At 41.7% G+C, this 25,869-nt stretch overlaps 1 protein-coding gene across 2 annotated transcripts; it reads right to left on the bottom strand.

The window, feature by feature from the left end:
- Window positions 1-462: 462 nt before the first annotated feature.
- ccnf (cyclin F) lies at window positions 463-23,179 on the bottom strand. Of its 2 annotated transcripts, XM_090197341.1 has the most exons (18): window positions 22,874-23,162; window positions 21,802-21,956; window positions 21,547-21,607; window positions 21,280-21,386; window positions 21,078-21,145; window positions 20,748-20,944; window positions 19,848-19,901; window positions 17,795-17,899; window positions 17,550-17,627; window positions 14,011-14,165; window positions 13,505-13,669; window positions 12,982-13,105; window positions 12,584-12,764; window positions 11,650-11,737; window positions 9,261-9,360; window positions 8,542-8,675; window positions 4,228-4,409; window positions 463-3,299 (listed from the first exon to the last, which is right to left on the bottom strand). In XM_090197341.1, the coding sequence occupies exons 9-18, from the start codon at window positions 17,625-17,627 to the stop codon at window positions 2,821-2,823; spliced, it is 1,686 nt and encodes a 561-aa protein (XP_090053467.1). In that variant the 5' UTR covers window positions 17,795-17,899; window positions 19,848-19,901; window positions 20,748-20,944; window positions 21,078-21,145; window positions 21,280-21,386; window positions 21,547-21,607; window positions 21,802-21,956; window positions 22,874-23,162; the 3' UTR covers window positions 463-2,820. The 2 variants fall into 2 exon arrangements, with proteins under 2 accessions (XP_090053467.1, XP_036795014.2); XM_036939119.2 differs by lacking the exon at window positions 21,547-21,607 and having other exon boundaries at window positions 22,874-23,179.
- Window positions 23,180-25,869: the final 2,690 nt, after the last annotated feature.

The raw sequence follows: 25,869 nt of genomic DNA, 5'->3' as shown, positions 1-25,869 counted from the left end.
AGAATACTTTACTTCCATCAGTTTGATATTAAGAAAATAAACCCTTTCTCATCAGTGCAACTCTTTGCACATAAATTCATGTGCATACATACTGTATTTTTAACTACAGAGTGGCGCAGCAGTCTAAGGCACTGCATATCAGTGTTAGAGACATCACTACAGACACCCTGGCTCGAATCCAGGCTGTATCACAACCAGCCCTGATTGGGATTCCCATAGGGCGTCGCACAATTGGCCCAGCGTCGTCCGGGTTTGGCCGGGGTAGGCCATCATTGTAAATAAGAATGTTCTTAACTGACTTGCCTACTTAAAGGGTTCAATTAAAATATTCAAGTGCATGTGTGTGTGAACGCTCCGGGTGTGGCCCCCTGGCGGTCGTACTGCTCCCTGGGCAGGGCAGTTAAAAAGGGTGGAACAGGTTGAGGGAGTGTCAGTCAAAGCTAAATATTCAACACATACATCTGCAAGTCCACATGCTTGTTTTAATAGAAATTGATACCGGGTGCACAGAAATATCTTCACACAAGTCACTTGATGGTACAATGTAGACAAAAAAAAAAACAAGCCAAATGTCAACCTTTATGTAGAAAAAGACGTGTCCTTCTTGGAATGAAGCCAAAACCAATCATCCAATTTCAAGTAAAAGGCATATTGTCACAGTTCTTTCTCCCCCCCCGCCACATTTACATATGTACATAACAGACCAGGGATATAAGAGTCTGACCTAACAGTTTTAAAAACATATTTACAGTCACAATCATTTGTGTACAAGGGTTGTGTCTGAAATGGCACCCTATTCAGTGCCCTACTTTGACCAGAGACCAATGGGGCTGCGGGAAAAAGAAGTGCACTAGATATGGAACAGGATGACATTTCAGACGGAGCCCAAGGACTCCGTGTCCTGATGTAGGCATACAGTACTTATCAACACATCAAGTAATCATTTGCCTTTTAGTGTCTTCACTTCCGTTTCCCCAAAAGGAGGCAATGCTACTCCACTTAATGGAATAACATTAGTAGTTGATTGTTCAAGCATAGAAAACATCACTGTGGAAAAACAAACGCTCCTTATTCAATAGAAGTGCCAGACCTCATTCAAGACGAACCCATTGGGAGAAACGGTGGGCAAAACGAATAGACTTGCTTCGACAAAACTTGTTAGATGTTCTGAACTTCAAATTTCATGTCGCACTGTGCACCTCTTAGTTACTAAACTGTGACCTCATTGGTCAATGTTCATGGCTCAATGTTCAGATGACATCACTGATGATTGAACCATAGAAATACAATCTATATCATCTATTATATTTCTAGGGCATACATTTTAGTGGTTTCTAACAGACAGGTGTAATCATGGGCTCTCACCCATGAAATTAGGTGTTATGGGGTCAAAGGTTAGGGGTGGTGGGGATGACTGAAATGTTCTGCTTCTACAAAATGTTATGCTGTTTTCAAATGAAACAATACCTTTCTCTTGTTAAAGCTTGTAGAATTGATTTGCTCCTGTAGTATAGGTTCTCTCCTGTGCTCCAACTCTAAACAGTAACAGTACAGTACATGTAGCACATGTACAGTACATACAAAACTGTAGCTAAGAATGTATTTCCGTACGCTTGAATTACTATCAGTCTTTACAGGTAAAAGCTATTTACCCACCGATAGTCCCCTCAATTAAGTTTTAGTACCTTTGGTATGTGAACAAACAAATGACAAAAATGGATCAGAGAAAATTCAGACTCAAAATAAGGCTTTAGACTACACAATAGTAGATATCTAAAGTACAGATCGAGCCTGGAATCCAAACTGAACATGGCTTTGTTTCACTACTCAGTTTGGATCCCAGGCTAGTACAGAGTAGCCAACTCCTGACCATTCTGTACAGGCAGTGCATATCAGAATCTCTTCACTGGTATAAAACGGGGATTCATGAAACTCCCAACATCAGAAGAGTTGCAGACAGCAAAACAAAAAACTGTTGCATTGATTAATAATTGTAATCAAATACAGTCAACAATACAGGTTGTGGTTCTTTTCACATGTGAAAGTCTTCATACAGACATATTTCAAAATGGTTCATGAGGTGTCTCTCTTTTTAGGTGGTAGCTGCAATCCTTTGACATCTGAGATAGGTTGTTGTTGCAAAAGTCAATGTGTGAGACCAGCGCGGAACACAATCTGGATCAATGCACTGTAACAAAGTCAAGAGGTGGATAGTGAAGAGCTGTTCCAATGGTTTTTAGGCTGATCAAGGTAGTCTCACAAATGACACCCTCTTCCCTATGCAGTGCACTACTTTTGAACAGGAATCTGGTACGAATCTGGTCAAAGTAGTGCACTACATAGGGAATAGGGTGTCATTTGGGATACAAGCGAAGTCAGTGAAATATGAGAGGGAGCCATCTGATCTTTCTCAAGCAGAAGATGTCTGTTTACTCGTGCGGAATGTAACAAAATTAAAAAAAAGTCTGGATTCTGGAGAGACCGTTTGGGTTTGTGTGTAAAGCTTACAACAGGTATTTGTGATCTTATGATGTTCCAGGAACCAGTGCAGATTTCAGGCCTTCATGGAATGAAGAATATTGTCAACGACAGAACAGTGCTCCTGGGTCGTGTTCATTAGGGCAGGAACATTTAAACTTTTTCAACAGGAGACAGAAATTATCATTTCTTATTGGACAAGTCCAAGTAGTCCCTTTACTTTTGGGTCTGTTTGTCTTCAGTTTGGTGCCTAATGAACGCGACCATGGCAAAAGAGGGTGAAGTTGAGGCAGGGTGGTAGAAAATCATCTGAATCCATTCAACGGTGAGTCAAGTCAGTGCTTACAGGCTTAGGAAACCTACACTTGAGGCATATACCACCTCTTCATCCTCCCCTTCCCTCTCCCCTCCGCTGTGAGCTGCTGCGTTCTTCCTCTTTACCTGTTTGCGAGCTGCAGCCCGGGGTCTTTGCACCGGCACCAGGAGGCGGAACCCAGGCAGAGCCACTGTGATGCTGGAGGCGGAGCCTGGAGTGGGGTCCGGAGGCAGCGCCGTGAAGGTGCAGGGCATCAGGAGTGAAGAGGAATTGGAGGAAGGGCTGGCACTCTGGACGGAGGAGTAGCCTGAGCTGTGGAATTCGGTTGTGATGAATGAGGAGAGGGGCTCTCGCGGTCGGCTCCTGGCGCTCCCCTCCCCTTCATACTCCTCTTCCTCTTTGTTCCCCTCACAGAAACTGTCATCGTCGCTGGAGAGGGCTCGGCAGTGCAGTTTGGAGTCCTCGGGCTCCGTTGCTATCTCCAGTGTCATGGCCAGAACAGAGGCTACACAGAATAAGATACTGTTAGCTTGGCAGCATATCATAGTGAGTGTCAATTATTAGGACCTCACGATATCATGATACACAATTCTATATTTAACATTCTATATGTATTGCGATTTGAGGTTGCCAACATATTGCTCACTATGTCTGCTGCAGATAAGAGAACATGAGAAAATGAGTTTTGATCAGTCACGGAAATAAATAAAAAAAAGAGCTGAAAATATATTGATCATTGTTATTTTTTTAAAAGGTGGAAAACAAGCTACGGGAGTTTTGGCACCAGTAGAGCCGACTAGCGCTAGCTACAGTCAATAATTATGTTTTTACATTTATTTACAAATCCATACTTTGGAGTCAAATATCGATATAATAATCATCCTGAAATATTGATATACACAACTATCGATTTCCTCCCCGTCACTATCAATTATGGATGCCTTAAAAGGAAAACGTCACACAAACTCTTTGTATTCGTTTCATTAGTCCATTGCTGATGTAGTCAAACAATTGTGCAATAGATTTCTCAAGATATACAACTTTCCAAATACAGAAATACAGCCGCCGGTACGATGCATTTTGCATCATATGATGCAGCGTTTTGCATGCGTGTCTGCCTCTGAGCAGTCTGGTCTGTACCCACATAAGGAGAATAATGTCTGACTATGTCTTCCAGTACATAGTGATGTCACTACATCTAGTTCACCAGTTAGAATGGCCAGCATGACACTGGTCTTCCATTAACCCCCATCTCTAGATAGGGCTGGGGTGTATTCATGAGTGCAAGCTTTGCAATGGAAAACAAAAAACAGGCGTTTCTTATTGGACACATTCAGGCAGGTCCCTCACCGTTTGGTTCCTAGTGAATACACCCCTGGTAAAGAGCTGATCATAAATGATCAGAACTCATATAGTTGATACCCTCCACTCACTCTCTCCCTCCTTGGCCTCCTTCTCTCCTTCGCTCTCCTGGTCCCCCTCGTATCCGGAACATGAGGTGTCCAGGCTCCAGTCCAGCATGTCCCCCACCAGGGTCTCTTCCTGAGTGGACAGCTCAGCCGTGGGTGTGGCCACAAAGCTGCCTCGGTGCACAGGCAAGGACTCCTCCCGTCTCCTGGGGGAGAGAAACAGCATATTTATCCAAGTAAGCTTGGAGTCACGCGATATGGTGTGTGGTCCTCTCACTAGGACTGGAGAAACCATGCAGTTTATTAGGCTACAGATGGAAGTTATGATGAATGTCACAGGGTGGTGAAAGTGCACAGTGATGAGCTTGATGCTCCTTCCCAAGAAATAGAGGGTCTTATTCTGTTGACATGATGATCGATGCTTGACTAATAGAAATATTCCCAGTCTTCTCCATAATAATCTCATGTCCTGCAGGTAGGAATAGTTTGTTTAACACAGCTTTTTGACAAAACTAAAACCAGTGAAGTGGAAAATGCCATGGAAATGCACTGAACTTTAGATGTTTTATTCGGTACATGAAAGGTTTAGCCAAAAGGTAGATAGTGTGCACTACATCATCACGCAGGCCGTTCAGCAGAAACACCACTGGTATAAAAACGGATTTTCTTTGTGCAGATTATTATTTTTTTGCATGAAAATATGTAACCTATTTGATGAGACCGGGCTACTGAGTCTTCTTAGTTTAGTTTATTCATCAATGTTTTTTAAATTGTTAATAAAGTCATAAAGGATGACAAAGTTTAATATTTATTTCCATTGTGGTCATCTAGTGGGCAGATGAAAATATGTAACCTATTTGATGAGACTGGGCTACAGAGTCTTCTTAGTTTAGTTTATTCATCAATGTTTTTTAAATTGTTAATAAAGTCATAAAGGATGACAAAGTTTAATATTTATTGTGGTCATCTAGTGGGCAGATGAAAATATGTAACCTATTTGATGAGACTGGGCTACAGAGTCTTCTTAGTTTAGTTAATTCATCAATGTTTTTTAAATTGTTAATAAAGTCATAAAGGATGACAAAGTTTAATATTTATTGTGGTCATCTAGTGGGCAGATGAAAATATGTAACCTATTTGATGAGACTGGGCTACAGAGTCTTCTTAGTTTAGTTTATTCATCAATGTTTTTTAAATTGTTAATAAAGTCATAAAGGATGACAAAGTTTAATATTTATTGTGGTCATCTAGTGGGCAGATGAAAATATGTAACCTATTTGATGAGACTGGGCTACAGAGTCTTCTTAGTTTAGTTAATTCATCAATGTTTTTTAAATTGTTAATAAAGTCATAAAGGATGACAAAGTTTAATATTTATTGTGGTCATCTAGTGGGCAGATGAAAATATGTAACCTATTTGATGAGACTGGGCTACTGAGTCTTCTTAGTTTAGTTAATTCATCAATGTTTTTTAAATTGTTAATAAAGTCATAAAGGATGACAAAGTTTAATATTTATTTCCATTGTGGTCATCTAGTGGGCAGATGAAAATATGTAACCTATTTGATGAGACTGGGCTACAGAGTCTTCTTAGTTTAGTTTATTCATCAATGTTTTTTAAATTGTTAATAAAGTCATAAAGGATGACAAAGTTTAATATTTATTGTGGTCATCTAGTGGGCAGATGAAAATATGTAACCTATTTGATGAGACCGAGCTACTGAGTCTTCTTAGTTTAGTTTATTCATCAATGTTTTTTAAATTGTTAATAAAGTCATAAAGGATGACAAAGTTTAATATTTATTGTGGTCATCTAGTGGGCAGATGAAAATATGTAACCTATTTGATGAGACTGGGCTACAGAGTCTTCTTAGTTTAGTTTATTCATCAATGTTTTTTAAATTGTTAATAAAGTCATAAAGGATGACAAAGTTTAATATTTATTGTGGTCATCTAGTGGGCAGATGAAAATATGTAACCTATTTGATGAGACTGGGCTACAGAGTCTTCTTAGTTTAGTTAATTCATCAATGTTTTTTAAATTGTTAATAAAGTCATAAAGGATGACAAAGTTTAATATTTATTGTGGTCATCTAGTGGGCAGATGAAAATATGTAACCTATTTGATGAGACTGGGCTACTGAGTCTTCTTAGTTTAGTTAATTCATCAATGTTTTTTAAATTGTTAATAAAGTCATAAAGGATGACAAAGTTTAATATTTATTTCCATTGTGGTCATCTAGTGGGCAGATGAAAATATGTAACCTATTTGATGAGACTGGGCTACAGAGTCTTCTTAGTTTAGTTTATTCATCAATGTTTTTTAAATTGTTAATAAAGTCATAAAGGATGACAAAGTTTAATATTTATTGTGGTCATCTAGTGGGCAGATGAAAATATGTAACCTATTTGATGAGACCGAGCTACTGAGTCTTCTTAGTTTAGTTTATTCATCAATGTTTTTTAAATTGTTAATAAAGTCATAAAGGATGACAAAGTTTAATATTTATTGTGGTCATCTAGTGGGCAGATGAAAATATGTAACCTATTTGATGAGACTGGGCTACAGAGTCTTCTTAGTTTAGTTTATTCATCAATGTTTTTTAAATTGTTAATAAAGTCATAAAGGATGACAAAGTTTAATATTTATTGTGGTCATCTAGTGGGCAGATGAAAATATGTAACCTATTTGATGAGACCGAGCTACTGAGTCTTCTTAGTTTAGTTTATTCATCAATGTTTTTTAAATTGTTAATAAAGTCATAAAGGATGACAAAGTTTAATATTTATTGTGGTCATCTAGTGGGCAGATGAAAATATGTAACCTATTTGATGAGACTGGGCTACAGAGTCTTCTTAGTTTAGTTTATTCATCAATGTTTTTTAAATTGTTAATAAAGTCATAAAGGATGACAAAGTTTAATATTTATTGTGGTCATCTAGTGGGCAGATGAAAATATGTAACCTATTTGATGAAACTGGGCTACTGAGTCTTCTTAGTTTATTCATCAATGTTTTTTAAATTGTTAATAAAGTCATAAAGGATGACAGAGTTTAATATTTATTGTGGTCATCTAGTGGGCAGATGAAAATATGTAACCTATTTGATGAGACTGGGCTACAGAGTCTTCTTAGTTTAGTTTATTCATCAATGTTTTTTAAATTGTTAATAAAGTCATAAAGGATGACAAAGTTTAATATTTATTTCCATTGTGGTCATCTAGTGGGCAGATGAAAATATGTAACCTATTTGATGAGACCGAGCTACTGAGTCTTCTTAGTTTAGTTTATTCATCAATGTTTTTTAAATTGTTAATAAAGTCATAAAGGATGACAGAGTTTAATATTTATTGTGGTCATCTAGTGGGCAGATGAAAATATGTAACCTATTTGATGAAACCGAGCTACTGAGTCTTCTTAGTTTAGTTTATTCATCAATGTTTTTTAAATTGTTAATAAAGTCATAAAGGATGACAAAGTTTAATATTTATTTCCATTGTGGTCATCTAGTGGGCAGATGAAAATATGTAACCTATTTGATGAGACTGGGCTACAGAGTCTTCTTAGTTTAGTTTATTCATCAATGTTTTTTAAATTGTTAATAAAGTCATAAAGGATGACAAAGTTTAATATTTATTGTGGTCATCTAGTGGGCAGATGAAAATATGTAACCTATTTGATGAGACTGGGCTACAGAGTCTTCTTAGTTTAGTTTATTCATCAATGTTTTTAAATTGTTAATAAAGTCATAAAGGATGACAAAGTTTAATATTTATTGTGGTCATCTAGTGGGCAGATGAAAATATGTAACCTATTTGATGAGACCGAGCTACTGAGTCTTCTTAGTTTAGTTTATTCATCAATGTTTTTTAAATTGTTAATAAAGTCATAAAGGATGACAAAGTTTAATATTTATTGTGGTCATCTAGTGGGCAGATGAAAATATGTAACCTATTTGATGAGACTGGGCTACTGAGTCTTCTTAGTTTAGTTTATTCATCAATGTTTTTTAAATTGTTAATAAAGTCATAAAGGATGACAAAGTTTAATATTTATTGTGGTCATCTAGTGGGCAGATGGCAATTACTCAGTACAGCATAAACAAACAGGTTTGGTTTGAAAGCACTTTTTTGGATGAGACCAGCGCTGGACAACCACCATAAAAGGCTACGTGAGAGTGGTCACACTTGCCCAATCCCAAATTAACCCCTAGCTTTGACAATCTGCCTAGACACTTGGCAAGGATTGGACAGAGGAAAATCCTCCCTGGCCTATAAAAGAGAGCACGGTAATCATTATATTGCTCTCACATTTGAGTGGCTTAACGTAGGAACCCACCTCTTGCTGTTGCTGGAGGGGGAGGAGAGGAAGGTGTGGATGTCAGCTGGCTGGCCCGTGGGGCTGGGCAGCACCATGTAGGGTTCCACCTCCGGGACCTCCAGGACCTGACACAGCTCCTTGAAATCAATCACCTGGGAGAGAACACAGGTACACAAACACACTGGTTAGGGTAGTGTTAACTAGGCACGAACTGGAAGACAAAGCTCTTCAACTGAGAGGTACTATCTGAATTTGTCCAATAGGGACATCTTGTTTTTCTTTGCCTAGTGATGGGGGGGGGGGGGACAACATTATATTGATATTTTGACTCCAAATATTGATTTGTAAAAAAGAAAGAACACTAGGTAACGTTAGCTAGCACTAGTCGGCTGAACCTGTACAAAAACCTCACTATTTTCTCCTCCTATAGCTATTTATTTATTTATTTTTCCCAATCAAACCTCGTTCTCATGCGCTCTGTAGCAGACATATAGTGACCAATGTTTGGATCATCGATACACCGATACATAATACACAATACATATATCAGCACCTAAGTATCGTGATAATGTCATATTGCGAGGTCCCTGGCAATTCCCATCCCTAGTTTTGCTACGATGTGCACACCACCAGTACAGCCAAGAGGAGAATATCCAGGCCAGCAGCGCAGCACTGTGCACTTCTCCTTGACATACTAGAAAAAGGCACCGGTCCATGTCAGGAGATGACAAGCTCACCTTTTCTTTGCTGATGTGTTGGTAGGCCTCATCCTCAAACCTCTGCTTGACACCTGTCAGAGACATCTGCCTGTAGTCTTTGGGTACATCCTTACTGAAGCTGTCAGAGAGAGAGAGAGAGAGAGAGAGGAGAGAGGAGAAAGAAGAAAGAGAGAAGAAAGGGACATGAAAGAGAAGAGAGGAGCATGATTAATCATCCAGTCTGTGTTTTCCAACTGTGTTACATCCAATGGGAAATCATATCAGTATATGGTATTACTTTGTTTGAAAATTGGACGTTGTCAATAAAGTGCAGTGCCTCCCACTAGTCTGACTCACACAAGTATGGTGCAGGGTGAGTCATCCCCCACACACACACAGTCCTTAGCAAACACACCCCCCCCCTCCCTGCCACACACACCCTAGGTCCAGCTCCCTCCCACTCACCTTTCGATCCCAGCCAACACCCCACCCCTACGGCCCTCTGCATCAGGGTCACTTCGGCCCTTCGCTAATGATGATCTACGTCGTGGTTAACAGGAGCAGATAGTCTGCGTCCCAAATGGCTCCCTACACATTGCACTACCTTGGAAAACATGTGCACTAGGGAATAGGAGACCATTTAGGACATAGCCACAAACAAACAAACAACCTGATCTTGTAATCAATACCATTGTCCAATTTGTCTATCTGCAGCGCTGGCTAGCAACAGTCTAAGAAATCACCACACTATTTTGTTCATTTGTCTTTATAAGTATGTGACTTCATGTGATTTTCTACAGTGTGCTCAAAGAACTGCAGGAGGGAAAACGTAGAACAGCAGGAGCTGGCCTCTGTACGTGTGTGGTGAAAGACAAACAGCGGTCGGTGCATTTTACTGGCTTTATAATGAGACAGCAACGGACAGCCCTCCTGCCGGGGACGTGAAGGAGAGGGAGGGGGTGAGGGAGATTGTGAGTGGGCGGAGTCTTAACCACCCATGTGGTAAAAACCACCTACCACACAGACAGAAAAAACCCAGCCTGATCAAAAGGGCTAAGAGGACCAAAACACAACCTTTCATCTCTTCAACTAAAATCACTATAGAGATTGGCATTCCTCACCTGCTGGAAATCACACTCATATTGAAAAGAAGCATGGCATTCATCAGAACTGCTACCTTTCTGACCTGCAGGGGGTTCTACAGTAATGGTGCCCAGAGAACACTTCAGGATTGTAATAATACTGGAGCAGTCCTTTAAATAGCACTTCACATTGACTACTGTGTGTGGATGACGAACCGAGGAATGGAAAAAAAACATCTCAGTAAGTTATATAAAGATGTCTTCTCACAAACACATTCTAAATAACACACCTGTATGCACTAGTGTTGCCTTATTCCCCCTAACGAAGACTACAAGTATAAAAAATCTTAAACAAGCGAATGATTTGTTCTAATCATACGCTGACAGCGCTAATTAGCGACTAGTGAATTAGCACAACTAACCGCCGTCTGTCATTCCCCTATTGCTGCTTCCCAGAATTGTTTTTCTTCCACTACATAACACAGCCCCAAAGTAAAATTTAGCTATAAACATACAACATAATTTAAGGTTAGGATTGGGCACAAGGTTAGCAGTGTGGTTTTAGGTCTGGTTTTAATTCTTAAAAAAAAAAAAAAAAAAAGAGATTTTAAATAGGCAGGGTTTATGACTTTGAGGCTGTGTTAACTAGTAACAGAATGAAAAAAGGGGGAGAAATGCTAATTGCTAGAATACTAATTGATAGCAGGATGGGCTGCTGAGGGACAATGGGGATCTCCAGGAAGAGGGGCTATTGATACTCACCACAGCTAGCCTGCATGCTAACAAGGTTGTTTACAACCACAACCAGCAGGCAAGCTAAAATAGAAACAGCTTGGTTTCAGTCAACAATGAACAGCCATAAAAGCTCTTAGACTAAGGCTGGACGATGTGTAAACTTCATAAAACAAGCCATACTGGCAATTGCAGTATGGAGGATTTTCTTCTCTCTAGTATGTAATTGCTGACATCTTCGAACTATCAGCTTGACACAGATTTGACACCGAGGTCAAATCTCTCTAGCCAATCAACTTTTACAGTGTATTTGTAGCAGTGGAGTGTGAGGGTTTGCCTTCACAGCTACACACCCACCCTCCTCCGCCAATATGTCTCTATCACCTTGGTAACCCTCATGAGAACAAAGTCAAGCCAGCGAGCAGCCCTTGTTTGTCAGGCATTGGATTACAAGGGAGAGAAATAGAGGGAACAAATATTGGAGAAAGAACAGTACAAGAGAGGACAGACTTTCTAACCCAGACTAACATTAGCCCTTGTATCTAGTATGCATATAGAACTGTTTAATAACCGGTTATAGTGATTTCTAGGACGTCCGTGGTATTATAACTTACCACTTGACATAGAGTAGTAAAGTGCAGGGGACCAGGTCCTGCTTGGAGAAGCCTGTATACTCAGCCAGCTGGATGGGCCAGATGGGAGCTGCAATGCAGAGAGGAAGAGCAGGGGTCAAGGCGACACACTAGATCAGGGGTCAAGGCGACACACTAGAGCAGGGGTCAAGGCGACACACTAGAGCAGGGGTCAAGGCGACACACTAGAGCAGGGGTCAAGGCGACACACTAGAGCAGGGGTCAAGGCGACACACTAGAGCAGGGGTCAAGGCGACACACTAGAGCAGGGGTCAAGGCGAAACACTAGAGCAGGGGTCAAGGCGAAACACTAGAGCAGGGGTCAAGGCGACACACTAGAGCAGGGGTCAAGGCGACACACTAGAGCATCAAGACTGATATGACGTCCAACTGTTCAACAAATATTAAAATAACGGCTCAGAAGTTTTAATGAGAAGCTGATGAACTAGACTAGGTATTCAAAGGGTGGGTAACAGGGAACTACAGTGTTGGCCCCCCAAAAAATTGGGGTTGCAAGAAATGTTGAAAATAATGGGATCCCCAGAAGTTCTGCTGGGAAGAAAAATGGAGTCCCTGCTGAAAAGGTTTGAATACCACTGCTCTAGGGGTGCTTGAAAACCTAGGTCAACAGTGTGTGTGTGTGTCATGTATGGTTACTGAGCAACTCCCTTGGGACTGGGGATACAGCACTTAGATAACTCTCCATTTTGAAGACCACCCCTTCAGAAATATTGTTTTGTTACACTTCAGTTCGAAGCTGATCAAGTGAATACAGAAAGACATCATCGGGGTAGATTACATATCAGTTTGTAGACAGAGTTTAGAAGACAAATGGCTTGTGTCCCAAATGGCATCCTACTCCCTATATAGTGCACTACAGGGACACAACCGTAGACTGCCTGTTTGCCCGCCTTACCGTAGTGGTGCAGTGCCCGTGTGAGCAGCAGGATGGCGTTGGCCAGGTGGGCTGAGGAGTATGTAGTGAGGGCTGAGTAGAGCAAGGTGAGCTCACACAAGTAGCTGAACAGGTGGACACTGAGCCGCTCTAGGGGTAACAGAGACAGCAGCACCTGGCCGTAGTCCAGCAGAGTGGGAGTCTGCTGAGACAACACCAAATGAGTCAAACTCATAGAAATAAAAATGACTAGACAGGACTAAAGAGAGTTGATCATTTTGAACCCCCCCCCCCCCCAAAAAAAGTATATATTTTCACTTCAACAGATGCCTTTAACCCAAGCTGATGAAACAAACACAGGTGCCATCATCAGGGCAGACTAAACATGTTGACATAAGATGGGTATAGACTCTGCTCACCCTGATCTTGCCCTCCAGCACAGAGATGACCTCCCCCATCATGCGGACCAGGTCCTCATACTTGTAGGTGTTGTCTGTGAGCCACACCGCCTCCCGGATGGTCAGGATATCCTTACTGATGTACCTAGAGAAGGAGACGTGGGTCATATTCATTAGGCAGAAAACAACCTGAACTAGTCCAGTAATTATAACGCTGGTTTCCGTACAGTCTCATAATTCTGAACATTGAAAACCCCTCAGAAAGAGGTTTTGTTGCACTTGAGCACCCGCCTTTAGCTAAAGCTGATCCAGTGAATAAAGAAGTACTGTACATCGGGGCAGACTACAGAGGATAAAATACTGACTACTTTGTATCATGCTTCGGGTTGCAAACAAACAGCTACTTTCCCAAAATCAGGAAGGAATAAGCAGGATGCAACATTTCCAACCAGGATGTGGAAAACCTGGGCATTTTGGGAAAATTACAGGAACGTCCCAACCCGAATGATGCTACATCCACCTCCAACGTTTTTCTGTCTCGTACCGCGTGCAGACGACCATGCAGGCGATGCCCAGCAGCTGCAGGCGGGCCTTGGGCACGGAGCGCAGGGCCAGGTAGCGGTCCACACAGCCCACCGTCACGTGGAGGGTCAGGCTGGAGAAGTCCTTCATGGTGGTTACCTCCACCAACCAGTCCACCAGGATGTATCTAGAGAGAGATGAATACTGTTATGTACCTAGAGAAGGGGGGACACACGAGAGAGAAACACTAATGTACCTAGTGAGGGGAGAGGAGATGCACAGGGGAGAGAGATGAATAATGTTATGTACCTAGAAAAATGTGGTTATGATCGTAAATAGCATTTTTTTACCTATATTTTACTAGGCAAGTCATTAAGAGTGCTTAGAATTTTGAAAGCCCCTTCAAATAAAGGATATTTTCCCTTAACACGAGCCATTAACCAAAATTGATAAAACAACACAATTGGCACAAAGTCAAGTGAACTTCAGTGTGGGTACAGTCAGTTCCAGACCAAACCGGTAGGTTACCTCATGGTGTCGTTGATGCCCTGTCGGAGCACCTCCTCCGCCCTGCGTCGGGGCACGGGGGGACAGGAGCGAAACAGCTGGGCCACAAGGTCGGCACAGGCCCTCTGCTCCAGACCCAGCGGGTTGTCACTGCTGCACACCTTGGCCAGGGACAGCTGGAAGCGTGCACACACACAGAGAGAGAAAGGGTCAAAAGTCATGTCAGGCTTGCCAAGCAAGCGCAACAGGAGGGAGAATGTTAAAAAAAAAAAAACACCTGTGCTCAGTAACATCCTCAATGATTAATCCACTTTAAATGGTTGGGAGAATAAACAAAACCATATATTTTGTCTGTGTGGATTTGGGCTGCCTGTTCTAGTCAACGGCTACATTATCATGTCTATGCCATTGGAGAGATATAGACACACAACCGTACAAATATTTGGGGGTCACTTAGAAATGTCATTGTTATCCATCAGAAATTAATAGGAAATAGAGTCAAGAAGTTAGAAATAATGATTTGTACTTCAAACTTGGCTTTGTCAAAGAATCATCCATTTGCAGCAATTACAGCCTTGCAGACCTTTGGCATTCTAGTTGACAATTTGTTGAGGTAATCTGAAGCAGTTTCACCCCATGCTTCCTGAAGCACCTCCCACAAGTTGGATTGGCTTGATGGGCACTTCTTATGTACCATATGGTCAAGCTGCTCCCACAACAGCTCAATAGGGTTGAGATCCAGTGACTGCGCTGGCCACTCCATTATAGACAGAATACCAGCTGACTGCTTCTTCACTAAACAGTTATGGCATTGCTTGGAGCTGTGCTTTGGGTCATTGTCCTGTTGTGTGAGGAAGTTGGCTCCAATGAGGAACTGTCCACAGGGTATGGCGTTGCAAAATGGAGTGATAGCCTTCCTTCAAGATCCCTTTTACCCTGTACAAATCTCCCACTTTATGGGAGATCACCACCAAACCACCCCCAGACCATCACAATGCCCTCCACCATGCTTGACAGATGGCATCAAGCACGCCATCATCTTTTCTGCATCTCACAAATATTATTTGTGATCAAAACACCTCAGATTAGTTTGTCCATAACACTTTTTTTCCAATCTTCCTCTGTCCAGTGTCTTTGTTCTTTTGCCCATAGGAATCATTTCCTTTTAATTGGCCAGTCTGAGATATGGCTGAGAAGGCCAGCATCCCGGAGTCGTCTCTTCACGGTTGACGTTGAGACGGGTGTTTTGCAGGTATTATTTAATGAAGCTGCCAGTTGAGGACTTGTGAGGCATCTGTTTTTCAAACTAGACACTAATGTATTTGTTCTCTTGCGCAGTTGTGCACCGGGGCCTCCCACTCATTCTATTCTCGTTGGGGTCCGTTTGCGCTACTCTGTGAAGGGAGTAGTACACAGAAATGTTCAGGTTCTTGGTAATTTCTCGCATGGAATAGCCTTACTTTCTCAGAACAAGTATAGACGAGTTTCAGAAGAAAGTTATTTGTTTCTGGCCATTTTGAGCCTGTAATTAAACCCACCAATTCTGATGCTCCAGATACTCAACTAGTCTAAAGAAGGACAGTTTTATGGCTTCTTTAAATCAGGACAACAGTTTTCAGCTGTGCTAACATAATTGCAAAAAAGGTTTTCTAATGATCAAATAGCCTTTTAAAATGATAAACTTGGATTAGCTAACACAACGTGGCATTGGAACAAAGGAGTGATGGTTGCTGATAATGTGCCCCTGTACACCTACGTAGATATTCCATATAACAGTTGGCTTTTTTAAAAGCCATTTCCAGCAATAGTAGTAATTTACAACATTAACAATGTCTACACTGTATTTCTGATCGATTTGATGTGATTTTAATGGACAAACCTTTATTGCTTTTCTTTCAAAAACAAGGAATATTTAAATGACCAACTTTTGAATGGAAGTGTGTGTATATATATCACACTCAGCAAAACAAACAAAAAAGTCCCTTTTTCAGGACCTTGTCTTTCAAAGATAATTTGTAAAAATCCAAATAACTTCACAGATCTTCATTGTAAAAGGTTTAAACACCGTTTCCCATGCTTGTTCAATGAACCATAAACAATTAATGAACATGCACCTGTGGAACGGTGCTTAAGACACTAACAGCTTACAGACAGTAGGCAAATAAGGTCATAGTTATGAAAACCGAGGACACTAAAGAGGCCTTTCTACTGACTCTGAAAAACACCACAAGAAGGATGCCCAGGGTCCCTGCTCATCTGTGTGATAGGTATGCTGCAAGGAAGCATGAGGACTGCAGCTGTAGCCATGGAAATAAATTGCAATGTCCATACTGTGAGAAACCTAAGACAGTGCTACAGGGAGACAGGACAAACAGCTGATTGTCCTCGCAGTGGCAGCCCACGTGTAACAACACCTGCACAGGATCTGTACATCACACCTGCAGGACAGGTCCAGGATGGCAACAACTGCCCGAGTTACACCAGGATGCACAATCCCTCCATCAGTGCTCTGACTGTCCGCAATAGGCTGAGAGAGGCTGGACTGAGGGCTTGTAGGCCTGTTGTAAGGCAGGTCCTCACCAGACATCACCGGCAACAACGTCACCTATGGGCACCAACCCACCGTCACAAGACCAGACAGTGACGGTTGGATTCGCGTTTATCGTCGGAGGAATGAGCGTTACACCGAGGCCTGTACTCTGGAGCGGGATCGATTTGGAGGTGGAGGGTCCGTCATGGTATGGGACGGTGTGTCACAGCATCATCAGACTGAGCTTGTCGTCAATGCAGGCAATCTCAACGCTGTACGTTACAGGGAAGACATCCTCCTCCCTCATGTGGTACCCTTCCTGCAGGCTCATCCTAACATGACCCTCCAGCATGACAATGCCACCAGCCATACTGCTCATTCTGTGCGTGATTTCCTGCAAGACAGGAATGTCAGTGTTTGCAATGCCAGCAAAGAGCCCGGATCTCAATCCCACTGAGCACGCCTGGGACCTGTTGGATCAGAGGGTAAGGGCTAGGGCCATTCCCCCCCAGAAATGTCTGGGAACTTGCAGGTGCCTTGGTGGAAGAGTGGGGTAACATCTCACAGCAAAAACTGGCAAATCTGGTGCAGTCTGTGAGTAGAAGATGCATTGCAGTACTTAATGCAGCTAGTGGCCACACCAGATACTGACCGTTACATTTTATTTTGACCTCCCCTCCCTTTGTTCAGGGACACATTCAATCACGTCACATGTCTGTGGAACTTGTTCAGTTTATGTCTCAGTTGTTGAATCTTGTTATGTTCATACAAATATTTACACATGTTAAGTTTGCAGAAAATAAACGTTCCTTTTTTTGCTGATTATACACACACACACCCATTCAAAAGTTCGGGGTCACGTAGACATTTCATTGCTTTTGAAAGAAAAGCATATTTTTTTGTCCATTCAAACATCAATTACAGTGTAGGCGTTGTTGTAAATGACTATTGTAGCTGGAAACAGCTGATTTTATATATAAACCAATCAGAATTGGCCTGCCTCTGTAAACAAAGCCAAATAGACACACACCTGTGCTTCCCAGCATCCTTTGGCTGCGTAGTCCCTGAGCGTGCGTATGAACTGGAGATACCTGCCTGGGTCGGCCATCTGAGAAGACAGCACAGGACCACAGTACGTTATGAGGTAGTTTTTTGACTAACATCAACACAACAGGGGTTTTATATCACATTTTACACCCTTTAACTACACAACATACATTGTAACATTAACAAAGGCTTTTGAGATGTGGAGAACCAGAGAGAAGGGAAACTCACTGCGGTTTTACGGTTATGTTCCCAAAGCAGGTAAGCACTCTGTAGACAGCCCGACTGAGACGACTCTTCAAGTAGTGTCAGGGCCTCGGCGCGCTTGTCCTCCTCCTGAAACACAGATTAAACCAGGTTTCAATAGTCAGTGTTTCAAACAGCACATTAAATACTCAGAATAATAGTAGAGAGAATGATTCATTTCAACTTTTAATTTCTTTCATCCCATTCCCAGTGGGTCAGAAGTTTACATACACTATATTAGTATTTGGTAGCATTGCCTTTAAACTGTTTAACTTGGGTCAAACGTTTCTGGTAGCCTTCCACGAGCTTCCAACAATAAGTTGGGTGAATTTTGGCCCCTTCCTGACAGAGCTGGTGTAACTGAGTCAGGTATGTAGGCCTCCTTGCCTACACATGCTTTTTCAGTTCTGCCCACAAATCTTCTATAGGATTGAGGTCAGGGCTCTGTGATGGCCACTCCAATACCTTGACTTTGTTGTCCTTATGCCATTTTGCCACAACTTTGGAAGTATGCTTGGGGTCATTGTCCATTTGGAAGACCCATTTGCGACCAAGCTTTAAGGTAAAATTTTCACTTTTGGATAAATAGCGTGCCCAATTTCAACTTCCTGCTACTCATGCCAAGAATATAAGATATGCATATTATTAGTAGATTTGGATAGAAAACACTCAGAAGTTTCTAAAACTGTTTGAATCATGTCTGTGAGTATAACAGAACTTATGTAGCAGGCAAAACCAAGGACTAACCATTCAGATTTTTTTTTTTTTAATTTTTAGGTCTCTGTCTGTTCAGTGAGTTCTCATTGGGAAACAATATTTTCACTTGTTTTCAGTTCCTACCGCTTCCACTGGATGTCGCCAGTCTTTGGTATTTGGTTGAGGTTATTCCTTTGTGCAATGAAGAAGTACGGCCATCTAGGAACTGCGTAACACTGTTTAAAGTAGCGTTGGTTTGTTGTCTTCCTGTATTGAACACAGATAGACCCATCTTCAATTTGATTGATTATTAACGTTTAAAAATACCTAAAGTTGTATTACAAAAGTAGTTTGAAATGTTTTGGCAAAATTTACAGGCAACTTTTGAGATATTTTGTAGTGACATTGCACAAATTGGAAGCTGTTTTTTTCTGGATCAAACGCGCCAAATAAATGGACATTTTGGATATATATGGACGGAATAAATCGAACAAAAGGACCAATTGTGATGTTTATGGGACATAATTGGAGTGCCAACAGAAGAAGCTAGTCAAAGGCATGCTTTATATTTTATTTCTGTGTTTTGTGTAGCGCCTGCAGGGTTGAAATATGCTACCCTCTTTGTTTACTGTTGTGCTATCATCAGATAATAGCTTCTTATGCTTTCGCCGAAAAGCCTTTTTAAAATCTGACATGTTGGCTGGATTCACAATGAGTGTAGCTTTAATTTAGTATCTTACATGTGTGATTTAATGAAAGGTTGATTTTTATATCATTTTATTTGAATTTGCCTCGCTGCATTTTCCCTGGCTTTTGGCCAAGTGGGACGCAAGTGTCCCCAAGTGTTACTTGTGTTGTGCAAAAAGTAGATGTCCTAACCGTCTCGCAAAAACTATAGTTTGTGAACAAAAAAATGTGTGGAGTGGTTGAAAAACGAGTTTTAAAGACTCCAGACTAAGGGTACGTAAACTTCTGACCTCAACTGTACACATAACAACCCCTGAATGAATGTCAGAGTCATCAAGAATTGTTGGTATGTAAAATTATTACTGAAACAAAGCTGCTTTAAAAGATCTGTGTGGGTTCATGGGAGAGCAGAAACAATGAGGTGCGTAGCAAGCAATCAATCAGTGAAGAAGAGGGAGAAAACATTTATCCTAACTGGGCTGATGACCAGCAGGGCTGCCTAGAAGGCGACAGTGTCTTCACAGCCTCATCAGAAACTAACGAACTGTGTTTTGGTTTGGTTACCATAGAAATGGATGACGGCTGTCACTACAGAAATCACCACACTAACGCCTCTGCCTTTCTGGAAGACTTGCAGTGGTGTGTGTACACTTACATCAAAAAGCTGGAGGACTCTGGCCAGACAGTGCAGCAAAGTACCCCTCCTCTCCTACAAAAAATAAAAAACAGCAAAATGTGAAAATGTAGCCTAATGAAAGCATTGTTAGAGCGCAACCTTAGTCTACAAAACTATTTTTATAGAAACATTGGATTTTTCATTAAAGTCCATTCATTCCATTGAGCAAAGACAGGCTCGTCTATTTATAAAAATCAACAAAACAGAGGCGATACATGCAGGGCACCACAAGAGAGGACAGGAAAAAACAGGCTGTAAGGGGTGGAACTTTAAGGCGGGGTCCGTTGGTCAGAAATAAATGGGGGGCGAGACACAGCGTTGCACAAAGCAGCATAAGTCTTTCCCCATTTGTCTTCATTACCAAGGTCCTGTTGGCCTTCGGCAGACTTTTTTTGGTAGCAACAGGTTTCCGAATGCACCTCTTTCTTCCCATGCAGTGTGATGCCTACATTTTAGTAATTTAGCAGACACTCTTACCCAGAATGACTTACAGAAGCAATTAGGGTTAAGTGCCTTCCTCAAGGGCGCATTCACCTAGTCGGCTCGGGGATTCGAACCAGCAACCTTTCGGTTACTGGCACAACCCTCTTAAAACCCTAGGCTACCTGCCGCCTTTACACATCTTAATCAGTGTTGATAATGGATGGAAAGACGATGGACAGCTCTGAGTGAATAAACCAGGAAGGCACAACCATGGAAACAGATTCAACATTACTCATTATATTTCTATGGGTAAAACAGCCCTCTAATTATACTAAACGTGTGTTTTTCCAATAGGAACCAAGGGAGAGGACAGTGATGGTTGCTGAGGTTGGCTGTGTCAATGGCTGCCCATCTCCCCAGCCAAGCTCAACCAGGCCTAGCCTGGTAAACACTTACCACATTGGTTTCACACTCCGCCTTGAGCCTGTCAAACACCACAGCCTTGCAGCAGCTCCCAGTGGGGGACCAGGGCGGGCGGATGAACACCCAGATGAAGGGGTCGGCGGTAGGGGAACGCAGGCTCTCCGCCAGGCTGAAGAACTGGGACGCCTTCCGGCCGCACACGTCGGCACGCCCTTCATCACTCAGCAACGCTGGGACAGAGAAGAGGGTAATTATTATACAGGAATTAATTTGTGATTAAGTGATTTGGTCAATGTCAATCACTGAGCAACCTCATAACCAATTCAATGAGAAACAATGGATGACAAGTGCAGTGAGACTTACGTCCTTCATTGTACAAATATGCAATCCCTAGTTTTACAGCTGCCTCGAAGTTCCCCTTCTCTGCGGCCCTGAAAGAGGACACAGAAACCGAGAAACATATTAGGGTATGTATGCGCACTTTCAGTCTCCCTCATGTGAAACTGACATTAGAAGATGTACAGAGTCGAGGTCAGGGTTTGGGTGTGGGAGGAGTCCATCCTACCTCTCAAAGAGCCAGACTGTGTTGGGGGATGGCCAGGTATCCCTGAAACTGACCCGGGCCCAAACACTAGAGTGGTTATCAATGATGTCACGGAGCTGAGAGTGTACCTGGGAGATAACAGAATGCCTCAGTTAGCCTCCAACATGGCAATCCTCCATGCATGATCAAAATATTCTTCTTCCTTTCAATAACTGAGTAAACATAACATTCCTTATACATGCTAAAGGAGGAGTATACAGGAGGAGACTGATACACATTGTGACTCACCAATTCAGGTGGTGACAAGATGTTCAGAAGAGACTCCCTCAAATTATGTTTACTCCAGAGGCTGTTCAATTGTTAGAGAGAGTGTGTGTGTTTACGTCTTTAACTTGCGGGGACCAGAAGTACCCACAATAATAGTAAACAAACCAAAATTTGGTTCAGGTTAATGTTAGGGAAAATTGGATTTTAAATGGGACTGAATTGTATATCTCCACAAGATTAGTTAAACAAGACCGTGTGTGTGTTTGTGAGACTCACAGCTCTGACAGCCAGCAGGTCCTCAGCAGAGAGGCATTGGAGCACACACAGAAGCACCTCTTCGGGAAGAGACAGCAGTGTTAGGGCTGGAACACGCTTCCGGACTCGCTTCCGTGCTGGAACCGTGAAGCATTTGGAACAACGACAGTGTAGCACTAAAGATGAGAGGGAGAAGTACACTTCTTTTTTAAATCACTCTTGCCATTTTAGATACAGATACCCATCAACCGCAAAAAAAACTCCCTCTTTCCAACTCAACTGACCCTCCAAATAAACTAACTCCTACTCACACAGTGCCCCCATACATTTAGTCTCCAACTGTGGGACACCGTTTATTACTGACATTGTTTCATACACTGTTTATTCAATAGTATTTGTTTACAGTTCTCATCTATATGCTGCACAAGAGACAGTAATTCACACCTGAAAGTCAGTTTACGTTTGCTACAGCTTGCTGGCTCAAACTAAATCAAATTAGGCAAAAGTGACCCAGTTAGATATAATTTATATATTATTAATTGTATGATATATCGGTAGTTATAACCAATGGAATCTATTTTGACTAATTAGCTGGCCAAGTTCTAGCTAATGTTTGAGTTCAGCTTAACTCAGCGCCCAAATTTCCCTCCTCAAAACTAGGTACATTTAACATCTACTGTAAAGCTTCTTAGATTTAAATCCAAAAAGTTAATTATCTATTTGCGGGGCTTTCAAAACCACACAAATGTAATGACTTTACAACGCAGCTAACTATGATATAAATGTTACGAATGCTTTAGTTTCAAATAAGGCACATTTATAACGTTAGCCACTGAACTAACGACTGGCTCTAGTACTGGCACCAAGCTGTGTACCAGTAGCTAGCTAACTAACTAGCCATCATTACATCAGCAAACCATAACAGATAGCTAGCTAGCAGGCTAGTTAGCGGCTAACGTTAGCAAGTCAGCTTTCTACTGTAGTTATAAAACTTTCATGCTATCCACTCTAACACAATGCAAGTTCTCTAACCTAACGTTTACATGTTAGATGGCACATTCACACCGTAGCTAATTGAGTCGGAGATACTTACCGCTTACTTTCATTTCGTGGAGAGATCACCTTAAATACAGCAAGCTCCCTAGTGTTTAAGTTGTGCAACCACAAAGCTGACAGTGAACAAAATACGAGTAAATATAACTTGTGTTATAAACTATGGTAATTCCAATGAATTATCAATTTGTCTAATTCAAAAAGACAGCTTGAGAGCGCTGTCTAGCTTGATGGGGTGTTGTGAAATTAATAGCATGAATTCAAATCCATGCATGCATCCCTCTCAACTTTTGAGATCCTCCCAAATTTGCTAAGCACCGCCCGCGCGCAGAGTTTAAACATCAACTTCGATTTCATTGGCGAAAAACGAGTACGCCCAGCTATTATCTAACGAGCTTCCGATTCGTCTAGGAGAAGAGCGACAACTTCGATTGGTTTGTCGTTACAAATAATTAAATAAAGACCACTGATTGGATAATATGAAACCATTTTCGAAGTACGCGCTTCCAAATTGATGCATTTTATTGGTAAAAGGGGTAACCAAACACGATGACGTCGGCCAGCGCCCGGCCTCTTGGATTGAAACTTGGGATATGTAGTAGTCATAATTTACGTTTTAAACGTACCATATTTAAAGAGACATTAACAAGAAAATACAGTATCACGCGAGATAATTAATTTAATAAAAACATATTTCTTAAAAATGTTTATGGTGTAATACAATTTTACATAGCTATGGGAGCGGTTGCAATTTACAGAATTTTACCTGGAGGAAAAGGGAGGGTCATGCTTTTTCAATTCTAGTAAGGGAGAGGGTTTAGTATATATATATTTTTTAATGTAATATTTGTTTGCATGGACTAGGCCTACTGATGTCCTGTTCAGTTTGAGAGGGAGAGCCTGAAGATGAAAAGGAGGACCAGAGGTAAGCGTGCTACTGCTATAATTGTTTTGAATAAAAACAAAATGTTTCATTGCCCATAATGAAGCTATTTATCAGAGTTATTGGCCTCACAATAAAAGGCTACTAACAACAAGAGGGCTTTTTGTTGAAGCCTATTTATTTCTATTCCTATTCCTATTGACAGACTAAATCATAGTCTACTATCCATAGATTTTGTCAGACAATTTGTTCAGTCACCATGCACTCCTTAAATGTCTCAGTGAAGGGCTTGGTGTGTTAAGGTAAAACCAGGAAGTGTTATGTGAGAGAATGTGAGGGTACTGTGGCTTTAAAAAAAGAAAATGGCTAAAAGCAGAGGCCTACCCCTTTTTTATTTTTATTTATTTTACCTTTATTTAACCAGGTAGGCAAGTTGAGAACAAGTTCTCATTTACAATTGCGACCTGGCCAAGATAAAGCAAAGCAGTTCGACAGATACAACAACACAGAGTTACACATGGAGTAAAACAAACATACAATCAATAATAAAGTATAAACAAGTCTATATACAATGTGAGCAAATGAGGTGAGAAGGGAGGTAAAGGCAAAAAAGGCCTTGGTGGCAAGGTAAATACAATATAGCAAGTAAAACACTGGAATGGTAGTTTTGCAATGGAAGAATGTGCAAAGTAGAAATAAAAATAATGGGGTGCAAAGGAGCAAAATAAATAAATAAATTAAATACAGTTGGGAAAGAGGTAGTTGATAGGGCTAAATTATAGGTGGGCTATGTACAGGTGCAGTAATCTGTGAGCTGCTCTGACAGTTGGTGCTTAAAGCTAATGAGGGAGATAAGTGTTTCCAGTTTCAGAGATTTTTGTAGTTCGTTCCAGTCATTGGCAGCAGAGAACTGGAAAGAGAGGCGGCCAAAGAAAGAATTGGTTTTGGGGGTGACTAGAGAGATATACCTGCTGGAGCGTGTGCTACAGGTGGGAGATGCTATGGTGACCAGCGAGCTGAGATAAGGGGGGACTTTACCTAGCAGGGTCTTGTAGATGACATGGAGCCAGTGGGTTTGGCGACAAGTATGAAGCGAGGGCCAGCCAACGAGAGCGTACAGGTCGCAATGGTGGGTAGTATATGGGGCTTTGGTGACAAAACGGATTGCACTGTGATAGACTGCATCCAATTTGTTGAGTAGGGTATTGGAGGCTATTTTGTAAATTACATCGCCAAAGTCGAGGATTGGTAGGATGGTCAGTTTTACAAGGGTATGTTTGACAGCATTAGTGAAGGATGCTTTGTTGCGAAATAGGAAGCCAATTCTAGATTTAACTTTGGATTGGAGATGTTTGATATGGGTCTGGAAGGAGAGTTTACAGTCTAACCAGACACCTAAGTATTTGTAGTTGTCCACGTATTCTAAGTCAGAGCCGTCCAGAGTAGTGATGTTGGACAGGCGGGTAGGTGCAGGTAGCGATCGGTTGAAGAGCATGCATTTAGTTTTACTTGTATTTAAGAGCAATTGGAGGCCACGGAAGGAGAGTTGTATGGCATTGAAGCTTGCCTGGAGGGTTGTTAACACAGTGTCCAGAGAAGGGCCGGAAGTATACAGAATGGTGTCGTCTGCGTAGAGGTGGATCAGAGACTCACCAGCAGCAAGAGCGACCTCATTGATGTATACAGAGAAGAGAGTCGGTCCAAGAATTGAACCCTGTGGCACCCCCATAGAGACTGCCAGAGGTCCGGACAACAGACCCTCCGATTTGACACACTGAACTCTATCAGAGAAGTAGTTGGTGAACCAGGCGAGGCAATCATTTGAGAAACCAAGGCTGTTGAGTCTGCCGATGAGGATGTGGTGATTGACAGAGTCGAAAGCCTTGGCCAGATCAATGAATACGGCTGCACAGTAATGTTTCTTATCGATGGCGGTTAAGATATCGTTTAGGACCTTGAGCGTGGCTGAGGTGCACCCATGACCAGCTCTGAAACCAGATTGCATAGCAGAGAAGGTATGGTGAGATTCAAAATGGTCGGTAATCTGTTTGTTGACTTGGCTTTCGAAGACCTTAGAAAGGCATGGTAGGATAGATATAGGTCTGTAGCAGTTTGGGTCAAGAGTGTCCCCCCCTTTGAAGAGGGGGATGACC

The sequence above is a fragment of the Oncorhynchus mykiss genome, chromosome 13, assembly GCF_057628025.1.
Source record: "Oncorhynchus mykiss isolate SJ-2025 chromosome 13, ASM5762802v1, whole genome shotgun sequence".
Lineage (NCBI taxonomy): Eukaryota > Metazoa > Chordata > Actinopteri > Salmoniformes > Salmonidae > Oncorhynchus > Oncorhynchus mykiss.
The sequence above is the reverse complement of the archived record's forward strand: the minus strand, read 5'-3'. Positions and strand labels throughout refer to the sequence as shown.